We start from the raw sequence: 20,394 nt of genomic DNA, 5'->3' as shown, positions 1-20,394 counted from the left end.
CAAAAGGGTCATCTGAACGTGAGTGCAATTTGAATTAGACAAATACATCAAGCATTCATGCATACCAAAATATAATTTATGTCATCGACATAACCAAATATTTTGTATTTTTACAGCAACTTCTAGTGGACTGTATGGGGAAAAGTGGAAATGTTTACAATTCAGCCAGTTGCTCAACATGTAATAGGTCACTATGGAACAATTTCAAAAGCCCTCTACAATTTGTTACAGCATATTGATTTCCTGCATAGTTCTATTAGTTAAACATAATTATCCACTTAAAGCTAAGTGGTTACCTGTCAGATTGAAAGTACATTTTAGGAATTCAAGCAAAGTTGTTCATTTTTTGGATGTTCTGAATGAAGGATTGCAGATTCCTTACAATAAAAGCAATAAAGCTTGTTATAAGACTCCCTGGATTCTATTATTTGGCTCCATTGACATTCTAAACATCTGGCTAATGTATCAAGCACCACAGGTAATAATAGTCAGTTGACGCAGTACTGAGCTTTCCAGAAGTTATTATTGCTTCCATGATCCATTCACTATCAGCAATGACCTTACACTCACATTGAGGACATGGTATGGGCACAAATCATATCCCCTGTGCACCCATATGTGATGAGACACCATTCAATTGAGAGACCAGGAGAATTAAAAAAAAAACACCAGTCTTTCTTTCGATACCATGCTGTAGACTCATACAAACATTCTGCTCAGAGAATATAATATTGCAAAGCAAAGGGAGTGACGTGGGAATACTTTCCCTGTACCCTGTTTGTGATGAAATTATTAATTCATCAAGAAAGAACAGATTGATCATTTTGTTGTACATATCACACAGAGCAAAGCTTTCCTTTGTGACCATTGCAACAATTAAAAAAAATGGCCACAGTGCAACATCTAAATGAATAAAGCTACAAACTGCCCATTCATTGTTGTGAAGCTGTGCCATTTAGGACATCTAGTCAAACATCAGGGGATTCGGTGGCCCAGTTTGTGACTGACTTCTATTTGTACAATTTGAATAACTGATTACATTAGAATAAATTTATTGATAATACCATAATGATATAATTATAAGAACTGAAACAAACCATGCAAGCTAAAATACTCCAACAGCATTTTTTGGTACATTAAAATATTAAATATTATTTCAACTCAACCTTACAGAGTACATTAATTAGGTCATGCATGGCAAATTAAACATCAATCTGATACAAAATCCAAAAGAAAGCCCAAACTGGGATTTTGGGTCTGTTCCAAAATTAATGCAGCTGGTTCTTTATAAATAATGAAATCACATGGGAGCAAAAGTACAAAGCAGTTGGTGAGCATTAGTGTTCTGCTTAGGAAGAAGGATGCATCAATATACAGCCAGGGAGGTTTGTCTATCAGCTTACATTATTGGTACTCTTCTTCAGTTACAACGGCATGAATTTGGGATCTCTGAAGCTAAAATCCTCCAAAACATCATATCCTCAGCTATAATTTTGGTTAAAAGGTTAAATTAGAAATGTGTGTGAACTGTTCAAAGATTATTACAAATAATGCATTGAATTCTTGGATTTAATTTTTTATTAATTTACATCCATTCCTGTCATTCATTATGATGGGCCCTATCTTCCGAGCATTGGCAATCACTGTCCATTTGCCATTCTGCTCCTATTTTTTTTTACAAGGTGCCAGAACTCTGCATTTCTGGCCTGGACTTCCAAGGTGGGACTATTCAAAAATGCAGAGTGTACCTGTTCTTGGATGCCTACTTCAGAGGACAGGATCATCGGGAGAAGCCAGGCTGTGCCCTCTTTTCGCAGCACTAGCTGCCGTATTTTGATAAGTCTTCATTCACTAACACAGTGAAAAGCTTTGGGACAGTAAATAGCTTTTAATTGTGTTAATGAATGAGTTTAAGTGAGGAAAGTGGGCAGGGTGCCATCTGGGTAGGGTGGGAGAGTGGGAGAGTGGTAGGGTGGCAGGGTGATGAGTGGCAGGGTGGTAGGTGGCAGAGTGGCAGGGTGGTAGGTTGGTAAGTGGCAAAGTGTTTTTTTTGTTCATTCATGGGATGTGGGTGTTGCTGGCTAGGCTAGCATTTATTGTCCATCCCTAATTGCCCTTGAAAAGGTGGTGGTGAGCTGATTTCTTGAACCACTGAAGTCCATGTGGTGTAGGCACATCCACAGTGCTGTTAGGGAGTGTTGTTCCCATGTATCTGCTGCCCTTGTCCTTCTAGATGGTAGTGGTCATGGGTTTGGAAGGTGCTGTCAAAGGAGCCTTGGTGAGTTCCTGCAGTGCATCTTGTAGATAGTATATATTTGTGAATGGGCTGCCAATTAGGTGGGCTGCTTTGTCCTGGATGGTGTCAAGCTTCTTGAGTGTTGTTGGAAGTGCACTCATCCAGGCAAGCGGAGAGTATTCCATCACACCCCTGACTTGTGCCTTGTAGATGGTGGATAAGCTTCAGGGACTTAGGAGGTGAGTTACTTGCCACAGGATTCCAAGCCTCTGGCCTGCTCTTGTGGCCACAGTATTTATATGGCTAGTCCAGTTCAGTTTTTGGTCAATGGTAACCCCCAGTATGTTGATAGTGGGGGGTGTAGCGATGGTAATGCCATTGGATATCAAGGGGTGTTGGTTAAATTTTCTCTTGTTGGAGATGGGCATTGCCTGGCACTTGTGTGGCACGAATGTTACTTGCCGCTGTCAGCCCAAGCCTGGATTTTGTCCAGGTCTTGCTGCATTTGGATATGGACTGCTTCAGTATCTGAGGAGTCGTGAATGGTGCTGAACATTGTACAATCATCAGTGAATATCCCAACTTCTGACCTTATGATGGAAGTAAGATCATTGATGAAGCAGCTGAACATGGTTGGGCCTAGGACACTACCCTGAGGAACTCCTGCAGTGATACCCTGGAACTGAGATGACTGAACCCCCACAACCACAACATTCTTCCTTTGTGCTAGATATGACTCCAACCAGTGGAGAGATTCTCCCGATTCTCATTGACTCCAGTCACTCTCACTTCACCTCTTGAGGTCAGCTCTTTTGTCCATGTTTGAACTAAGGCTGTAATGAGGTCAAGAGCTGAGTGATCCTGGCGGAACCCAAACTGAGTGTTAGTGAGCAGGTTATTGCTAAGCAAGTGTCACTTGATAGGACTGTTGATGACCCCTTCCATTACTTTACTGATGATCAGGAGCAGACTGATGGGGCGGTAGTTGGCCAGGTTGGATTCGCCCTGCTTTTTATGGATGGGACATATCTGGGCATTTTTCCACATTGCTAGGTAGATGCCAGTGTTGTAGCTGCACTGGAACAGCTTGGCTAGTGGCACGGCAAGCTCTGGAGCACAAGTCTTCAGTAGTATTGCTGGAATATTGTCAGGCCCATAGCCTTTGAAGTATCCAGTGCCTTTAACTGTTTCTTGATATCACATGGCGTGAATCGAAATGGCTGAAGACTGGCATGTGTGATGCTTGAGACCTCCGGAGGAGGCCGAGATGGATCATCCACTCGGCACTTCTGGCTGAAGATTGTTGCGAATGCTTCAGCCTTATATTTTGCACTGATGTGCTGGGCTCCCCCATCATTGAGGATGGTATATTTGTGGAGCCTCCTCCTCCAGTGAATTGTTTAATTGTCCATCACCATTCACAACCGGATGTGTCAGGACTGCAGAGCTTAGATCTGATCCATTGGTTGTGGAATTGCTTAGCTCTGTCTATCGTTTGCTGCTTATGCTGTTTGGCATGCAGCTAGTCCCGAGTTGTAGCTTCACCAGGTTGACATCTCATTTGTAGGTATGCCCGGTGCTACTCCAGGCATGTCCTGCATTGAATCAGGGTTGATCCCCTGGCTTGGTGGTAATGGTAGAGTGGGGGATATGCCAGGCCATGAGGTTACATATTGTGGTCAAGTACAATTCTGCTGCTGCTGATGGTCCACATCACCTCATAGGTATCCACTCTTGAGTTGCTAGGTCTGTTCGAAATCTATTCCATTTAGCATGGTGATAGTGCCACACAACACAATGGAGGGTATCCTCAATGTGAAGACAGGACTTCGTCTCCACAAGGTCTGTGCATTGGTCACTCCTACCGACACTGTGCTGGACAGATGCATCTATGCAGACAGATTTGTGAGGATGAGGCCAAGTATGTTTTCCTTCTTGTTGGTTCCCTCCATCTGCTGCAGGACCTGTCTAGCAGCTATGTCCTTTAGGACTCAGACAGCTGAATCAGTAGTGGTGCTACCTAGCTACTCTTGGTGATGGACTTTGAAGTCCCCCACCCAGAGTGCATTCTGTGCCCTTGCCACCCTCAGTGCTTCCTCCAAATGGTGTTCAACATGGAGGAGTACTGATTCATCAGCTGAGGGAGGTTGGGGAGGGGGCAGAGGGTGGTGGGCGTGCTACATGGTAATCGGCAGGAAGTTTCCTTGCCCATTTTTGACCTGATGGCTTGAGTAGGGTGGCAGGGTGGATAGGGTGGCAGGGTGGTAGAACGGCAGGGTGATAGTTGGCAGGGTAGCAGGTGCCAATGTGGTAAGGTGGCTGAGATAAAAGCAAAAAACTGCGGATGCTGGAAATCCAAAACAAAACTAAAAATACCTGGAAAAACTCAGCAGGTCTGGCAGCATCTGCGGAGAGGAGTTCTGTTGAAGAGTCATACAGACTCGAAACGTTAACTGTGTTCCTCTCCGCAGATGCTGCCAGACCTGCTGAGTTTTTCCAGGTATTTTTATTTTTGTTTTGTTAAGGTGGCTGGATGGTAAGATGCCAGTTGCGTAGGGTGGCAGGGTGGGTATGGTTGGGTCAGGTGGGTCAGGGGCAGTTGGAGGATCGGGGGGTCAGATGGTCTGGGGGTCAGATTACTTTTGATGATGAAAGTTAGTTTACAGAGTTTAGAAACATTCATTCCTTTTGAGCTTGTAATTGTATATGCTTATGTGAGTTAAGGATGAAGTGTCAAGAATATATGCTTGGGAGAGTGGGTTGGTTATTTTGGTTGACAGACCTATTGAAAAATTATTGGATGAAGAAGAAATATGGTATAGCAGGAATACACAGAGGAAAGATCAAAAGGACCTGGGGACAGTCAGCCAGCCAGCTAGTCTAGTGAGGAAGCCTGGCCTAGCAATGGCAAATTCTATCATCTCAGTCCAGCACCGGTCAGAATCAAGAAATGTTTTGCAAGTCTGTTATTTTTTGTATTCTTAAGAAGGGCTCAGTAATTAATTGAATCAAGATTAGTTTGAATTTTATCTGTTATCTTACATGTGTTAGCCATGGCCTAGTTGGCAGTATTCTTACCTCTGAGTGAAAAGGTTCTGGGTTCAAGTTCCACTCTGCAGACTTGAGCACAACCATCTGAATTACACTCCAGCACAATACTGAGAAGTGCTGCACTGTCTGAAGTGGTGTCTTTCGAATGAGACGTTAAACTGAAGTCCTGTCTGCTCTCTAAATAGAGATTCCCCATTTCGAAGAACAGTAGGGGAGCTCTCCCTGGTGTCCTGGCCAATGTTTATTCCTCAATTAACATTTCAAAAACAAATTATCTAGTCATATTCACAGTGCTGTTTATGGAAGCTTGCTTTATGCAAATTGGCTGCTGGGATCCCCACAAATACAACAGTGACTGCTCTTCAGAAGTACTTCATTGACTGTAAAGAGCATTGTGAAGGGTGCTATATAAATGCACATCCTTTTTTTCTTATCTGTTCATTTGCTCTCTGTAAACAGTGACAAGTGAATGACTTAATGAAACACAGACCAGAGAATATCCTGATTGCACATAACCACATGTAAAATGCCAGTTTAATTGTTCCCTCCCTCAGTTTGTAAGTGTATATAAGTACCTGTAATCTTCCTGTGTAAAACGTGGAATTACTGATGGCTGCAGTACAGTAATGTCTACTATTGTAGTAGTAAACCTCACTGGTTCTCCATCATCATATGCAACGACTGCCAGCTAAATGAAACAACAGAGAAAAAGAAAGTCAGAAACACTTTTCAATTTTAAATGCTTCACAAAACAAAATAAAAGCAACAGTCAGCTAAAATGAAACTCAGCTTGTTAAACTGAATACTGGTTTATTAGACTCATTACCTTGAAAATTGTACTAGGCTCCTCATTGAGATTTACTTTGGTAAGCACTCGTCCTGTGTCTTCCTCCACTTCAAATATGCTTGCACTATATGGAAATTCAGTCATATTCACTTTATATCTAACCCTGCTTGCTGGACTCCCCTGTATTTAGGAATAATGTAGAAAAAAGTACAGTGTAAATTAATTAATGCAAAACGGGGTTAACATACATAGCTTGCTTATTTTAACTGCTTAAAAGTAACTAGGATGAGAAACATTTGCTCATGATTGGGGTAAATTTCTTTATGAATTGACCATTCATAAGCCATTTTTGAGACCTTACGGTGTAGAGACTGGCTGGCATGTTTGCCTACATAATAGTAATTACATGTCAGAAGTAATTAACTGGTTGGTGAAGTGCTTTGTGATACCCTGAGGATATATTAGAGCACCATATAAATGCAAGCTATTTTTGACTTTGTGTTTTATAGTATTGAAAATGCACTTGGGGCAGAACTTTCCCCCCGTCGGAGGGGAAGTTCAGCAGTGGGCGCATGCAGGCGCACCTCCGATCAGTGCCCCCAATTGGGGGTGTGCCGCCATTTTACGTGGGCTGGCCAATTAAGGCCCACCCAGTGTGACGTCCGCCAGGAAGCGCTATGCGCTCCCTGTGCGGGTGGGGGGGATTCCCTAAGCCGAGGGTGCGCTCTTTCGCGCATGCGTGTGAAAGAGTGCGCTCATCTCCCTGAGGCTAAGTGCTGCCTCAGGGAGATTGACGCCAAATTCAAAAATGTTAAAAATAGAAAAATAAAATTCCCCTGACATGTCCCCTCAAGTGACACTGTCACATGAGTTGGGACATGTCCATTAATTTTAGTTAAACTTTTATTAAATTTTTAAAAACCTACATGAAACCTCATCTCGCCCGTGAATGAGGCTCCATGCTTTCTCTGAAGCCTGCCAGGGCTCCCGGACTGCCCGCCAACCTTAAGGTTGGACGGGCAGGTCCTTTAACCACTGCAATTACTTTTTAAATGGCCTCAATTGGCCATTGACAGGTCGGCGGGTGCACAGCTGATTCGGCTGCGCCCCTGCCGACCTGAAAATTAAATTGACGCGGGGTGACATCGGGAGTTCCGCCTGACATCATCCCGTGTCATTTTACGTGTCGGCGTGCGGGTCCCGCCCCCTACACGCTGACCGGGAAATCCTGCCCATGGAATTTAGCAAACCTTTACCCAATGCATTTGATTTGGTTATGCTGACAGATCATCCCAACTGATGCCATTGTACATCATTTAAGAATAAATATGTCAAATTCAAATTAAGATAACATGTGAAAAATGCAAATAAAAAGGAAAAGATTTCTTCAGCGGTAAGTCAAGGAAAACAGGGAGAAAGAACTTCAAGCAAATTTAATCCTGACCCAAGTTAGTTAACAGATTTTAAAAACTTTTATCAGTATTAATAGCTATGTTTTCTACCTCATTTGCACAACTGCATACAGCCCTAAAATGGAAAAACATTCCTTCAAATCTTATTGTCCAGCACCTCCTTTGATTACAAATTGGCTATAATTATCAGTGGCAGATTGAAATTTATTCCCAGTGTTATGTAATTTTTCTTCTCCAAATTAATAACCTGTCCTCGTGGCTTTTGACAAACAGACCCAACTCCATGGAGGTAAAATTAACCCCACATATGGGTGGGTTTTGGTCAGGTAGGAAGTTAAACATTTAAAGAATTTTAAACCCAATCCCAACTCATCTCAAATCCATCCACTTCCAGTTTTAACAGGGGTGGGATGAGGAGGAAAGCAACTAACCCATTCACAGGATGCGGGCTCCTCATTATTTTAATGACACTGCATGCCTGAGACTTTTATTCTCTTCCAGCTTTAACAGTGGTCGGCTGGGCACCCAACGTCTCAGGAAACCCAGCAGTTCAAGGGAGTTGATGACTACTGGATAGAACAGGTGAACACCTTTACAGCACAGCTATGGCCCAGGAGGAGCAGAAGAACCTTCCCCTGCCCATCCAAGCTACCTTATTAAACTCCTCACTGATTGGACCCCATCCCCCGCCATGATCTGACACCTACCTGATGTCCTCCCTGACCTTTGATCCCCTCTGAATCTTCTCCTCCTTCTTCCTCCAGTGCACCTCTGCAATCTTCTCCATGGGGACCCCATGATCTATTACCCTCCCGTCAATCTCTCTGGGCACCCACTATAATCTTTTATCCTCTTCCCCTAATCTCTCCAGACTCCCCATCAATATTTCTTTGACACTTTATCTCTCTGGGTCCCCTCAGCAATATCCCTTGACCCCTAATCTCTACAGGCCACCACTCCCCAGTGATCTCCTCCCCCAATCTCTCCAGATCCCTCAGTGATTTTCTCCCCTCCTTCCTCCTCTGTCCATTCCCTCATTTGATCTCCCACTTGACCCCCAATCTCTCTGGCCCCCCACTCATCGATGACCCCCAAATACCATTTCTCCCAACATCCCATTGATGTGCCTGCCAATCCTGATCCCTCTGAGCATTCCCCCACCGCCCCAAATTGAAGGCCCCTGACTGCGCCCTCCTTCCTCTGCGCTCCTCATATATAGCCTGGTGCTACAGGCCTACATACCTACCTGCCTGCCTGACATCCTCTTAGTCTGGCTCGTTGCAGCTGGGTAACAGATTCCAAGATTCCTAATCAGGTTCTCCTGCTAATTCCAGCAGGACCTGAGGTAAACTGTTCTTTTGGGTTTGCTGATTGTTAAACTGCGCCCCATGCAACTCTCTCCCGGCTGTCCTTAAATATTGGGGCCTGTGTCACTGTCTGGCTTGTGGAAAATCTAATTAATTTTATGTTTAGAGTTTCATCAAAGCAAACAAAGTGTATTAAATCATGGCCCAATTATTGTGTTGGGCCTCCTGCACGAAAACGACCCAGGGTTCCCACCGGTTCTCCAATGGCTGGGGAACCCCGGTTGCAAGAACAAATCCCAGGCAATTTTTCAGAGAAACCTGAATTCTATACAAGTGCTTTGTCATGGGGAACAAAGTTGGTAGTTAGGAAGCTGTTTTCTTCGGTGACAGATGCTGAAATAAAAGGAGGCAGATTACAAGGAAATAGAGTATTTATTCCTCAAATTATACTGAGCCCATCAGATATAAATCTGCCTTTTACAATTAAAGAGAAAACAGTTCTCAGTTAGACTTTAATACTCTGACTATAATCAAGTCACGAAGCCATACTCTTCACAAAATTTATATTTATATTCCTAGACCAGTTTCTACACTTGCACAGATTTATGTAGCTTTTTACAGAGTGAGAATTTTTGATTCTGCTGTAGACTTTGGTGAAAGAATAACTAGAAATCTAGTATTTAAAAAAGCAATAAAGATACTAATTTGAGCACAAATGTTTTGTGGGTTTCTGCTAGCAATTGTAATAATTGTAGGGCCTAGTTTGAGAACAAATGGAGAAAAACAAATGGGCCTGCATTTTACAGGTCACCCATGGGGAGGATAGGAGATGGGTGGACCCGTAAAATAGAACGCTGTGTCACCGATGGTATGCCCGCCACCTGCCCCCGCCGTGATTTTACAAGTGGTGGGAGAGGCGTTGGGAAGGCCTCTCACCTGGGGGATAATTGAGGTCCTTAAGAGGTCAATTAAAACCCATTTAGGGGCCTCATCCTGCCGCTGCTCTGATTTAACAGGCGAAGGAGAGGCCTGTGTCCAACGTGTAGCCTGGCAGGTTTGTCCTTGTGTACTGGTGGCCAGTCAAAGGTTGCCTCCTTTCCTGGCCCCGGGTGTTAATCGGCGCTCCCTCCCACCCCCAACCAACAACTTCCCCTCTCTACAACTACCATCCCTGCACCCCAACCCATACAACATGCTCCACTTAGCGGAATCCAGGCTGGCAAGCCCCAGCGGGATCCTAGACTTATCTAAAGGTCAGGGTCCATCGCTGAACACCTCCTTGACATCCTCGGTATAGAACCTGTGGTGGTCATCACTCCTAGTGATGCTGTTGATATTGCAGAGCTGTCGGCCTCTGATTGGCCAGCAGCACTATGAAGCAGGACATCCTCCTAGAGACGGACAGAGGTCTTGACCCGTCGGCCAAAAAATAGAAGCGGGATGAGCCAGCCAACCAAAGGCCCTAACGTTTACACTGGGGTGCTGGGAATTTGCCTCAGCATTAAATCCAGCCCATGACCTCGAAAACTTCAAAAGTTCCCAATCCATCACTTTGCAGTATAAAAGCCACTTAAGGTGTCATTAGTTATCAACTTAATTTTATTAATCTCATAACCCCTGGGGCAGGATTTTCAGCTTGGCATGTGGGCACGCGCCAAACATGCACGAGCATGAAATAGCACGTGATTATGTGGGGTGAGCATGCCAACATCATCGCGCACTCACGTGATAGTTCGGTCAGTGGGCACGCGTGAGAGTCGGCAGTGCTCCCGCCAACAATTAAGAGGGCTATTAAGTCCTTTAATCAATTAATTAAATTGAATTTTTCGCTGCCCGTCCGCGAGTAAACAGGACAGGCAGCCTTTGCATTTTTTGTGCAACCTCATCCACCAGTGGGATGAGGTTTTGAACAGTGACTAAAAAAACAATAAAAGTTTTTAAAACTCATTTTTCACATGTCCCTGTTCGTGTTTTCTTCATTTTTAAAATCTTTATTTTTAATGTTAAAAACCTTCAGCTCCCTGAGGCAGCTATGTGCTTTCAGGGAGCTTTCACTGAGCGCACCCCCATGCATGCGCACACTTCAGCGTTTGCACTCCTCCTGCCTGCACCCCGGAAGTGCTGAGGTTATCAGCTGCGTTTCACACTGGCTGGCGGTTAATTGGCCAGCCAGCATGAAATTGTGGGCGGTGCCTGATTGCAGGCGGTGGATTGTTGTGCGGCCACTCTCGGGCCCGCCTGCTGCACCCGCCCAACAAGGGGAAAATCCTCCCCCAGGTTTATAGATAGGTTTTTGCTGGTAAATGTTGCAAAGAAGAAAAGGCAGGGAAGTGCAGTTGAGGTATAGGGCATTCCTAAGGTACATGAATGGTGGAGCAATGGTGCAATGGTCTGAATGGCCTACTCCTGTCCCTAAACCGGACCAGGCCCGCTCGCCGAGGCGTAAAATGACGTGGGGTGACGTCAGGCGTGCGTCCCGACGTCACCGTGCATCATTTAGGTTTTCAGTTCAGTGGGCGCGCAGCCGTCTTGGCTGCACGCCCGCTGAACTGTCAAAGGTCTATTAAGGCTATTTAACTAACGATTAAAATAATTATCGGAGCTGTCTGACCTTAAGGTTGGCGGGCAGGCGAGGAGCCCAGGCGGCCTTTGCATTTTTCATGGAACTTCATCCACGGGCGGGATGAGGTTTCATGAATGATTTTAAATTTTCTCAAAAATTTTTATTGAAATTAATGCACATGTCCCAGCTTATGTGGCAGTCTCACATAAGGGGACATGTCATAAAAAATTTTTCAACACTTTATTGAACTGTTAAAACTTAAAACTAATCTGTGCCTCAGGGAGATTTCTGTGCTCTTTCACACGCATGCACGAAAGAGCGCACTCCCGACTCAGGGAACCCGCCCCCTCACCCGCACAGGGAGCACACAGCACTTCTGGGTGCACGTCACGCTGGGCGGGCCTTAATTGGCCCACCGACGTAAAATGACAGCGTGGAGGGAAAATTCTACCCCATGTTCTTTTATATTGTACAAGGCACACAGAAAGTTAACATGCAGATACAGCAGGCAATTATGAAAGTGAGTGGCATGTTGGCCTTTTTTGCAAGAGGTTTGGAGCACAGGAATAAAGAAGTTTTGCTACAATTGTACAGGGCTTTGGTGAGACCGCACCTGGAATACTGTGTGCAGTTTTAGACTCATATTTAAGGAAGGAAATACTTGCATTGGAGGCAGTACGGTGAAGGTTCACTAGATTGGTCCCTGCGATGAGACGGTTGCCAAATTAAACCAACAAAAACGATCTAAATCTAAGTCCAGCGAAACATTTGCATTATTAGGAAATTTCACCATGAAGAGCAATATAACTTATCTCTGTGTAAATATGACAAGAAAAGCCCTATATCCATGAGTAATGCTGTTTTAAATTATCCTGGCATCTTACTAACTAACTTACTCCTGTGGCTAGATTTAATGATAAACTAGATGTTCCTTTAAAAAAAATGTTTTTTGTCGTCTCATATCTGGTCTAGTGGAGGATAAATTGATCCCCCAGTCATCTATCAAAGAACAGCATTTTAATATTACATTAATGACAAAAATCTCAGAATCAATGAACTGTGACTGATTTCAAGTTACTATTGATGAACAACTGCTTATCATTTCTCAAGAGAGAGGAAATTAAATTATCCGCCTATGCAGATCTTGCCCACAGCAAGTTGGGGGTGAGAGATATCCTCATTGTTTAATGGAGGGAGCTGCTCCCGGTTGTCTAACAGTAGGCATATGCCTATTCAGTGATGATTATGTATTCTGTTCATACTAATGTTGTGAGGAATGAGCCTGAGATTACCGTGGACATAGGAAACATGAAATCTTCAGGGAAGGGGACAGTGAATGGTGATCTATAATGTTTGTCATCTGTTACATAACCAACATGGGGTTGGATTTCTACTGGTTACTTATGATCTATCATCATAACACCAATAGAAAATTTTTGAAAATTCCAGCAAAATTGCACAAACTGACATCTTTAGCCATTTGTGCGGTTCCTCTGGGAGTTCCGCCAATTTACCAACAAATTTAGCAACAATGTTACAACAGTAGGTCGGAAGCACTTGCACAAAAATCCCAGATGCATTTCTGATTGTTCATGGATTAAAGTACTATTCATCCAGCTGTCCTTTTCAAAGAATCTCAGAATCACAGTGCAGAAGAGGCCCTTCGGCCCATCGAGTCTGCACCGACACATGAGAAACACCTGACTTAGCTACCTAATCCCATTTACCAGCACTTGGCCCATAGCCTTGAATGTTATGATGTGCCAAGTGCTCATCCAGGTACTTTTTAAAGGATGTGTGGCGACCAGAATTGCACACAGTACTCCAGCTGTGGCCTCACCAAGGTTCTATACAACTCCAACATGACCTCCCTACTTTTGTAATCTATGCCTCGATTGATAAAGGCAAGTGTCCCATGTGCCTTTTTCACCACCCCACTAACATGAACCTCTACCTTCAGAGATCTATGGACACACACACCAAGGTCCCTTTGCTCATCAGAACTTCCTAGTGCCATGCCATTCATTGAATACTTCCTTGTCAAATTACTCCTTCCAAAGTGTATCACCTCACACTTTTCAGGGTTAAATTCCATCTGCCACTTATCTGCCCATTTGACCATCCCGTCTATATCTTCCTGTAGCCCAAGACACTCAACCTCACTGTTAACCACCCGGCCAATCTTTGTGTCAGCCACAAACTTACTAATCCTAACCCCCACATAGTCATCTATGTCGTTTATATAAATGACAAATAATAGGGGACCGAGCACAGATCCCTGTGGTATGCCACTGGACACTGACTTCCAGTCACTAAAGCATCCTTCTGTCGTCACCCTCTGCCTCCTACAACTAAGCCAATTTTGAATCCACCTTATCAAATTACCCTGTATCCCATGTGCATTTGCCTTCTTTATAAGTCTCCCATGTGGGACCTTGTCAAAGGCTTTGCTGAAATCCATATAAACTACATCAACTACAATACCCTCATCTACACACTTGGTCACCTCCTCAAAAAATTCAATCAAATTTGTTAGGCATGACCTCCCTCTGACAAAGCCATGCTGACTATCCCTCGTCAAACCTTCCCTCTCCAAGCGGAGATAGATACTCTCCTTCAGAACTTTCTCCAATAGTTTCTCTACCACTGATGTGAGACTCAATGGTCTGTAGTTCCCTGGCTTATCTCTACAACCCTTCTTAAATAGCAGAACCACATTAGCTGTTCTCCAGTCCTCTGGCACCTCCCCGGTGGACAGAGAGGAATTAAAAATTTGGATCAGAGCCCCTGCGATCTCCTCCCTTGCCTCCCTCAGCAGTCTGGGACACAAATCATCCCAACCTGGAGATTTGTCCACTTTTAAGCCTGCCAACACCTCCAATACCTTGTCACTCCCTATATCAATTTGCTTAAGAACCTCGCAGTCTCTCTCCCCGAGTTCGGTACCTTCATCCTCATTCTCTTGGGTGAAGATGGATGTGACGTATTCATTCAACACTCTAGTAATGTCCTCTGACTTCACCCATAGATTGCCCCCTTGGTCCCTTATGGGCCCTACTCTTTCCCTGGTTATCCTCTTCCCATTGATATACTTATAGAATATCTTGGGATTTTCCCTACTTTTACCAGCCAGAGCTTTCTCATATCCCCTCTTTGCTCTCCTAATTGCTTTCTTAAGCTCCACCCTGCACTGTCTGTACTCCACTAATGCTTCTGCTGATTTGCTTCCCTTGTACCTGCTAAAAGCCTTTCTTTTCCTTCTCATCGTAACCTTTTAAAAGGTAACTAACTTGCTCTCCTAAAGAGGTGAACAATTTTAACAACCTTCAGATGGTGCACTGTGTCAATGAAAAGGTTGTTTTAAGTATATATAATTTACAGCAACTAATTATCAATGCTTTGTGTCAATGGAACAGTGAAGAGATAAATTCATGACATTCCTGCAGGAGTCCGGTGGTGTAAAGAGCTTAAAAATGTAAACCCAGTCCCATGATGCATGTGCAGCAACTCACTTCTAGCTATGACTCAATAAGAGAATAGCCCTTGGCTTCTAGCTTTATTAAAAAAGTTTACAAGATTAGGCTACTTTTTGAAGTCCACAGCTCTGTCTGGAGATGTAAACTTGGCATTGCATAAGATGAGCAACCTCCCTGGAAACCAATGATCTTGGCTGATTTTCAGTTACTAATGGTGAATAATGGCTTGTGTTTTCCAACTGCTCAGAAAATAAGCAAGCAGCCTTGATCATCACTAACTGCTTGCTGTGACAAGGGTAAAGAACACTCCCTTTGTCCATTGGAAACAACACTAGAGGTTGCCACAATTTGTTAATATAAAAACTGGGATAAAGTTTATGGCTGGTTACATTATAGCTCATCGCAGTGGGCTAATAGTATATTACTCCTGGATTGCTGAATCAATGAGAAGCTTGTAGCAACAAATTCAGGATATATTTTTAATCTCTAATTTGATTTCATTATTGCTTTTATTTGTCACTCAGGTACCACAGAGAAATGGTAGGGGATGATCTAACTTTTTGATTAATGTAGTCCAAAATCATAAATGGAGGTTGATGAGGAATAGTTAAGTTTTACTTTGTTCCAGTTACTTTAATGTGGAGTTAGGAGGAACAGGGATCTCCTCCGAGCTCCACAGCAAAACAACAAACTGCCCTTCCTGGTACTCTTGCCCTGCTGCCCCTTACCCAACCTCCCCTCTGTCTGATGACTTAATCTGCTGATTCACTGTCCAATTCTAGGAATGCTCTGATCAGTGAGCCCATTTGCTGTCCACAGTTTGCCAGTATTATGAAAATGGGGCACATTCTCCAACATCTCGACCAATTCATTCCAGTTCACATAATGGTTTCTCCCTCTTTACTTTGAAATGGCAGTTCAGTGAACATACCAATTGAGGCAAGGTTCTGTCTGGACTGCTGACAAGCTGCTATGATATTGTCAAAAAGATACTGCTCAAACCAATAAGTACTTGTAGCTACGCAAACTAAGAAGCATTTATATGAGCCATTGATGCAGCTTTGTGTAGCCAGTGCAGATGCATTATGGGATGTTTGAATCCCCTTCAATTTGTACAAGTGGACATTGCACATACCAGAGCTACTTTGGTGCAGATTAATGTTAATTATGTTTTGCTAAAATGCTTCACTGTGAAATTCACAGCACAATTTATTTTTTGTGGCGAATTAAGGCGAGGGCCACAACAGTGTCACAGCAAATATCTTCCCTGTTACCAGTTGACAGTGATTGGATTAGCAAGCAATGGGTTCCCACTTTTCCACTACTATTAATTATAGCCATCCACTAGATGAGGTACAATAATAGTTAAAGATAAGTCTGACAGAATACTGTGAGGAATTTAAATCTGATAAAATATGACCTTGTGAGAAAAAATATTTAGAGCATAGCCCTCACAAAGATCACAGAAAGCACAAGTCAATGAGCTTCCTATACTTCCAGCACATTTCAGATGTTGACTGAGGTTTTCTGTCAGTCCCACTCAATTTTTAAGTAGATCTGGAGCAGGGGCAGAATTATTTGATGACATGTCCATTGCATCTCTGCCTCACTCTGTGATTCCAACTTCCTGCATGTGCCTGACACAGTGGAAACAAGATTCAAATAAGGAAAATACATCTACATTGTGTTTGTGACACTGTAAAATTTCCAATTGGATATTGCTTCACAGATAGTGAAAGAACTAAACAACAAGATCGATATATCCAAGTTTTCTGACTATACAAACCTAGGTGGGAATGAAAACTGTAAGGAGGGCACAAAGAGGGTGCAAACGGGTACAGACAAGTTAAGTGGGTGCGCAGCAAGGTAGCAGATGAAGTATAATACGGGGAAATGTGACATAAGGATCTTCTCAATAGTGAGAAACTTTCCAATGTTGATGTTCAGAGAGGTTTGGATGTACCCATACAAAGAACAAAGTTAGCATGCAGGTCCAATCAGAAATTACAAAGGCAAATGGCTTGTTGGCCTTTATTGCAAGGGGATTGGAGAACAGGAAGAAGGAAGTCTTGCTACTATTGTACAGGGCTTTGGTGAGACCACATCTGCAGTATTGTATGCTATTTAGATTTCCATATTTAAGAAAGGATATACTTGTCTTCGAGGAGGCAAAGCAAAGGTTCACTAGGTTGGTTCCTGGGATGAAAGAGTTCTCCTGTGATGAGATGCTGAATAAATTGGGCCTATATTCTCTGGAATTTAGAAGAATGACAGGCGGTCTAATTCAAACATACAAGATTCTGAAGGAGCTTGACAGGGTAGACACAAAAAAGATTCCCCTGGCTGGAGAATCCAGGAAAAAGGGCACAGGATAAGGGGCTGATAATATCGGACTGAGATGAGGAGATAATTCTTAACTTAGAGAGTTGTCAATCTTTGGAATTCTCTACCTGGGAGGGTTATGGATGCTGCATCATTGAATGTACTCAAGGCTGGGATAGACAGACCTTTGGTCCCTCAGGGAATCAAGGGATATGGGGAGCAGGTAGGAAAGTGGATTGAGGCAGAAGATCAGCCATGATTGCACTGAATGGCAGAGAGGGTTCGAGGGACTGTATATTCTATTCCTGCTCTTAGTTCTTATGTTATTATGTTCTTATGTAGCTATTCCAGTATTTCTCCATATTGCAAACTCAAAATTTTAAATGTTACAACTTAGTTAGCTGTTATTTGCTATTTTTGCATGAAATACAACATTCTGAAAAATCTCAGGCAGATATGCCCCTTCTGTAAATAACGCACATCTATTGAGGTTAGGAAGGGTATAACGTTTAATTGGGAGAGGAAGTGATCTTTCCACAATAATACTTTGCATACTCTTGCATGCTGATGTGTATCTCTATCCAGCATTATAACAGAGGATATAGAACTTCTAGGAGTGGTAGTGAAACCAATTGGCAACAATTTGGAGCAAAGGTACAGTTTCACAAGCTTTTCTCATGCACAGTAGGAATTTACATATTTGCTTCAAATTTTGAGAGCTGAATATCTGACCATGCCAATTGTTGTAAATCAAAAGCTGCAAGATGGCGAAGTCAAGGTTGTAGAGTAAAGGGTTAACATCAAAAGCACCTGATAATGATGTAATTACTGATGCAACTATGATGCAATGACACAAGATGAAGAGACTGAAATCTGGAGGGAAGCAGAAGAACAACCTTGTGTAGAGGTTACTGAGATGTACATAGATCTGTAAATAAACAAGAATGTTTTTACTAATAACGCCCTTGGTAGCAATCTTAGGGTAGCTGGCAAACCCTAAGGAAACCCCAACGAGATCCCAAACTCAAGACGAAACAGAAGTAACTGCCATACAGGCATGGGTAGCAGAAGAATTCTTTATCCAGCATGAGGTCAGCAGTGTGTGTCTGCATCACAGTGAGGGTAGAGCAATAAAGTGTATAATGGCTTGTGCCAAATGGAAAATATGCCCTCTTTAAAGATAATAACAAGTCTGCCCAATATTGACAAAGTTTTCAGATTTTATTTTGAATATATGTGTGAACATTATTTATTTAATCTCAGCATAAATTGAGCTAGAATATGCTTTGGGAAACACAATGGGCAGAATTTTGCACTTGATGGGTGGGCGGGCCTGACCAACTCGGTGGCGGGCGGGCAGCCGATTGCCGCCGCCGAAACGGGCCACACCACTATATTCCATGGGCGGGCCAATTAAAGCCCACCCAGTGGGTTAGCGACTCCCGTGGAGAACAGGAAAATAGTCACGGAGGCGGGCGTGTTCAGACCGTCGGTTCCAATGGGGAACTAGCAGTCATTATAAAGAGTGGCCAAGCAGCCTCGTTGAGGCAGTGCACCATGGCCACTCGAAGAGAGAGAGAGGCAGCTGTCACTGGACAGGAGCAAGAGCAGGAGGAGTGGGGGCAGGCTGCAGGAGAGGCCAGCGGGGGGCCAGTGTGCCCCTCGCTTCTCTGATGCATGTTTTGCTGTCCTCCTCCAAGAGGTGTCCAGCCGTCGGGATATTTTGTATCTGAAGGATGGGAGGAGGAGGGCACCATGTCACCAGGCAGACGTGGGAGGAGGTGGGTGACGCTGTAAGCGCCCATGATGATGTGCGGCGCACAGGCTCCCAGTGCCACAAGCGATTCAATGATTTGCTTTGCTTTGGAAGGGTGAGTATTATGTCGGCCTTGGCCATTTGACCCAGCAGGTGGCCTTAGCCTTTGAGCCCCCCCCCCCCCCAACGTCTTGCTGTCGTTACTGCATTGGGCATCTGGCGCACGCTGGGTGGGCAAACAGGTAGTGACCATACTTACATCAGCCTTAGTGGTTGAGGAGAACTTGGGTTCTCCCTGCAGCATATGTTGGTGTTTGTCGCATTTGAGTAGTCTGGGGGCAACCTGCAGGGGAGGCTGCTAGACACATGCTTAAAACTCCAGCACATGTCTTATTGATGGTGATGAGATGGTGGAAGGGGAGCCTCAAGGTGTCGTGGCCAAGAGCCATCTGCTGGCCCCGGCGCCGCACCTAGTTGCGCCTCCTTGCCATGGGCGCTAAGACCCGTGTGTTATTCAAAGTGATGGATGCCGAATGTGTCCAAGGTGGCCTTTGCGCGAGAGGGTTGGGACCAGCAGTACTATCTTCTGAGGACTGATTACCAGTAGTGTGGACAGGAGCTGCTGGAGGCCTCAGATAGGCCACTGTGGTTGGGGTGCGGCATCCGCATGCAGAGTACATGGGCAATCAGCCGCAATTAATCCTCTTCTCTGTTCTGCAGGCAAAAACTGAGCACAATCAAAGGGAGCGCAAGAGGTGGTGGGCACGTCCTGCTCCAGCGCCTCACCACCTTCGAGGAGCAGGCCATGGAGCTGGGAAGAGGGGAGGAGGCAGGCGGCCAGGGCAGCAGGTGGCGGCGAGGCTGGGGTCTAGCAGCCAGGTATTAGAGGCCCACAGTTCCATCCACTCTCTCTGCCCACCATCCAAACCACTGATGGTTGCTGCAATCGTTAATGCTACAACACTACTCATTCACAGGCTGAGACATTCTGACGTGTGGGTCATACACAAAGGTCCCTCGTCCCCTTGAGGATGCACGTCTCCACCACCTTCCAAAGTCACCTTATCCCATTTGTGACTACTATCCCCATGGCCTAACATGCCATGGCATCGCTGCTGCACAGCCAAAGACGTTTTGCATCTTAGGGGGGTTGGAACCTCCACCACCCTTTCTGCCAGTGCATCCCACATTACTCTGTCCAAAAGGTCCTCAGCACCTCAGCTGTGAACCTCATGGCACTCAACTTAAATAAATGCCACCACGTTACTCATCCCTGTGCCAAGGGGAAATGTTGCCTTCTGCCCACCCATTCTATGCCCCTCCTAACGGTATGAAGGTCAATAATGTGACCTGTCAATCTCCTGTGCTCCACGGCAAATGTCGCAAGTGTTTGCAATGTTTCCACAGCACCTCAACTGTCCAGGCCAGCATGCATCCAGGTCAGGTACCTCTGCATTCTCCCCACTCCAATGGCACATAACATG

At 44.4% G+C, this 20,394-nt stretch overlaps 1 protein-coding gene across 1 annotated transcript in view; it reads right to left on the bottom strand.

Annotated features, from left to right (window-relative positions):
* pcdh15b (protocadherin-related 15b) overlaps positions 1-20,394 on the bottom strand; it is a 1,616,824-nt gene that overhangs the window by 213,843 nt on the left and 1,382,587 nt on the right. The window contains exons 28-29 of the mRNA XM_078565941.1: positions 6,114-6,254; positions 5,863-5,975 (exon numbers count right to left, since the gene is read on the bottom strand). Coding sequence (XP_078422067.1) covers positions 5,863-5,975; positions 6,114-6,254 — 254 coding nt within the window. The remainder of the gene's footprint in view (positions 1-5,862; positions 5,976-6,113; positions 6,255-20,394) is intronic.

Source organism: Cetorhinus maximus, chromosome 20 (genome assembly GCF_964194155.1).
Source record: "Cetorhinus maximus chromosome 20, sCetMax3.hap1.1, whole genome shotgun sequence".
Taxonomy (NCBI): domain Eukaryota; kingdom Metazoa; phylum Chordata; class Chondrichthyes; order Lamniformes; family Cetorhinidae; genus Cetorhinus; species Cetorhinus maximus.
The sequence above is the reverse complement of the archived record's forward strand: the minus strand, read 5'-3'. Positions and strand labels throughout refer to the sequence as shown.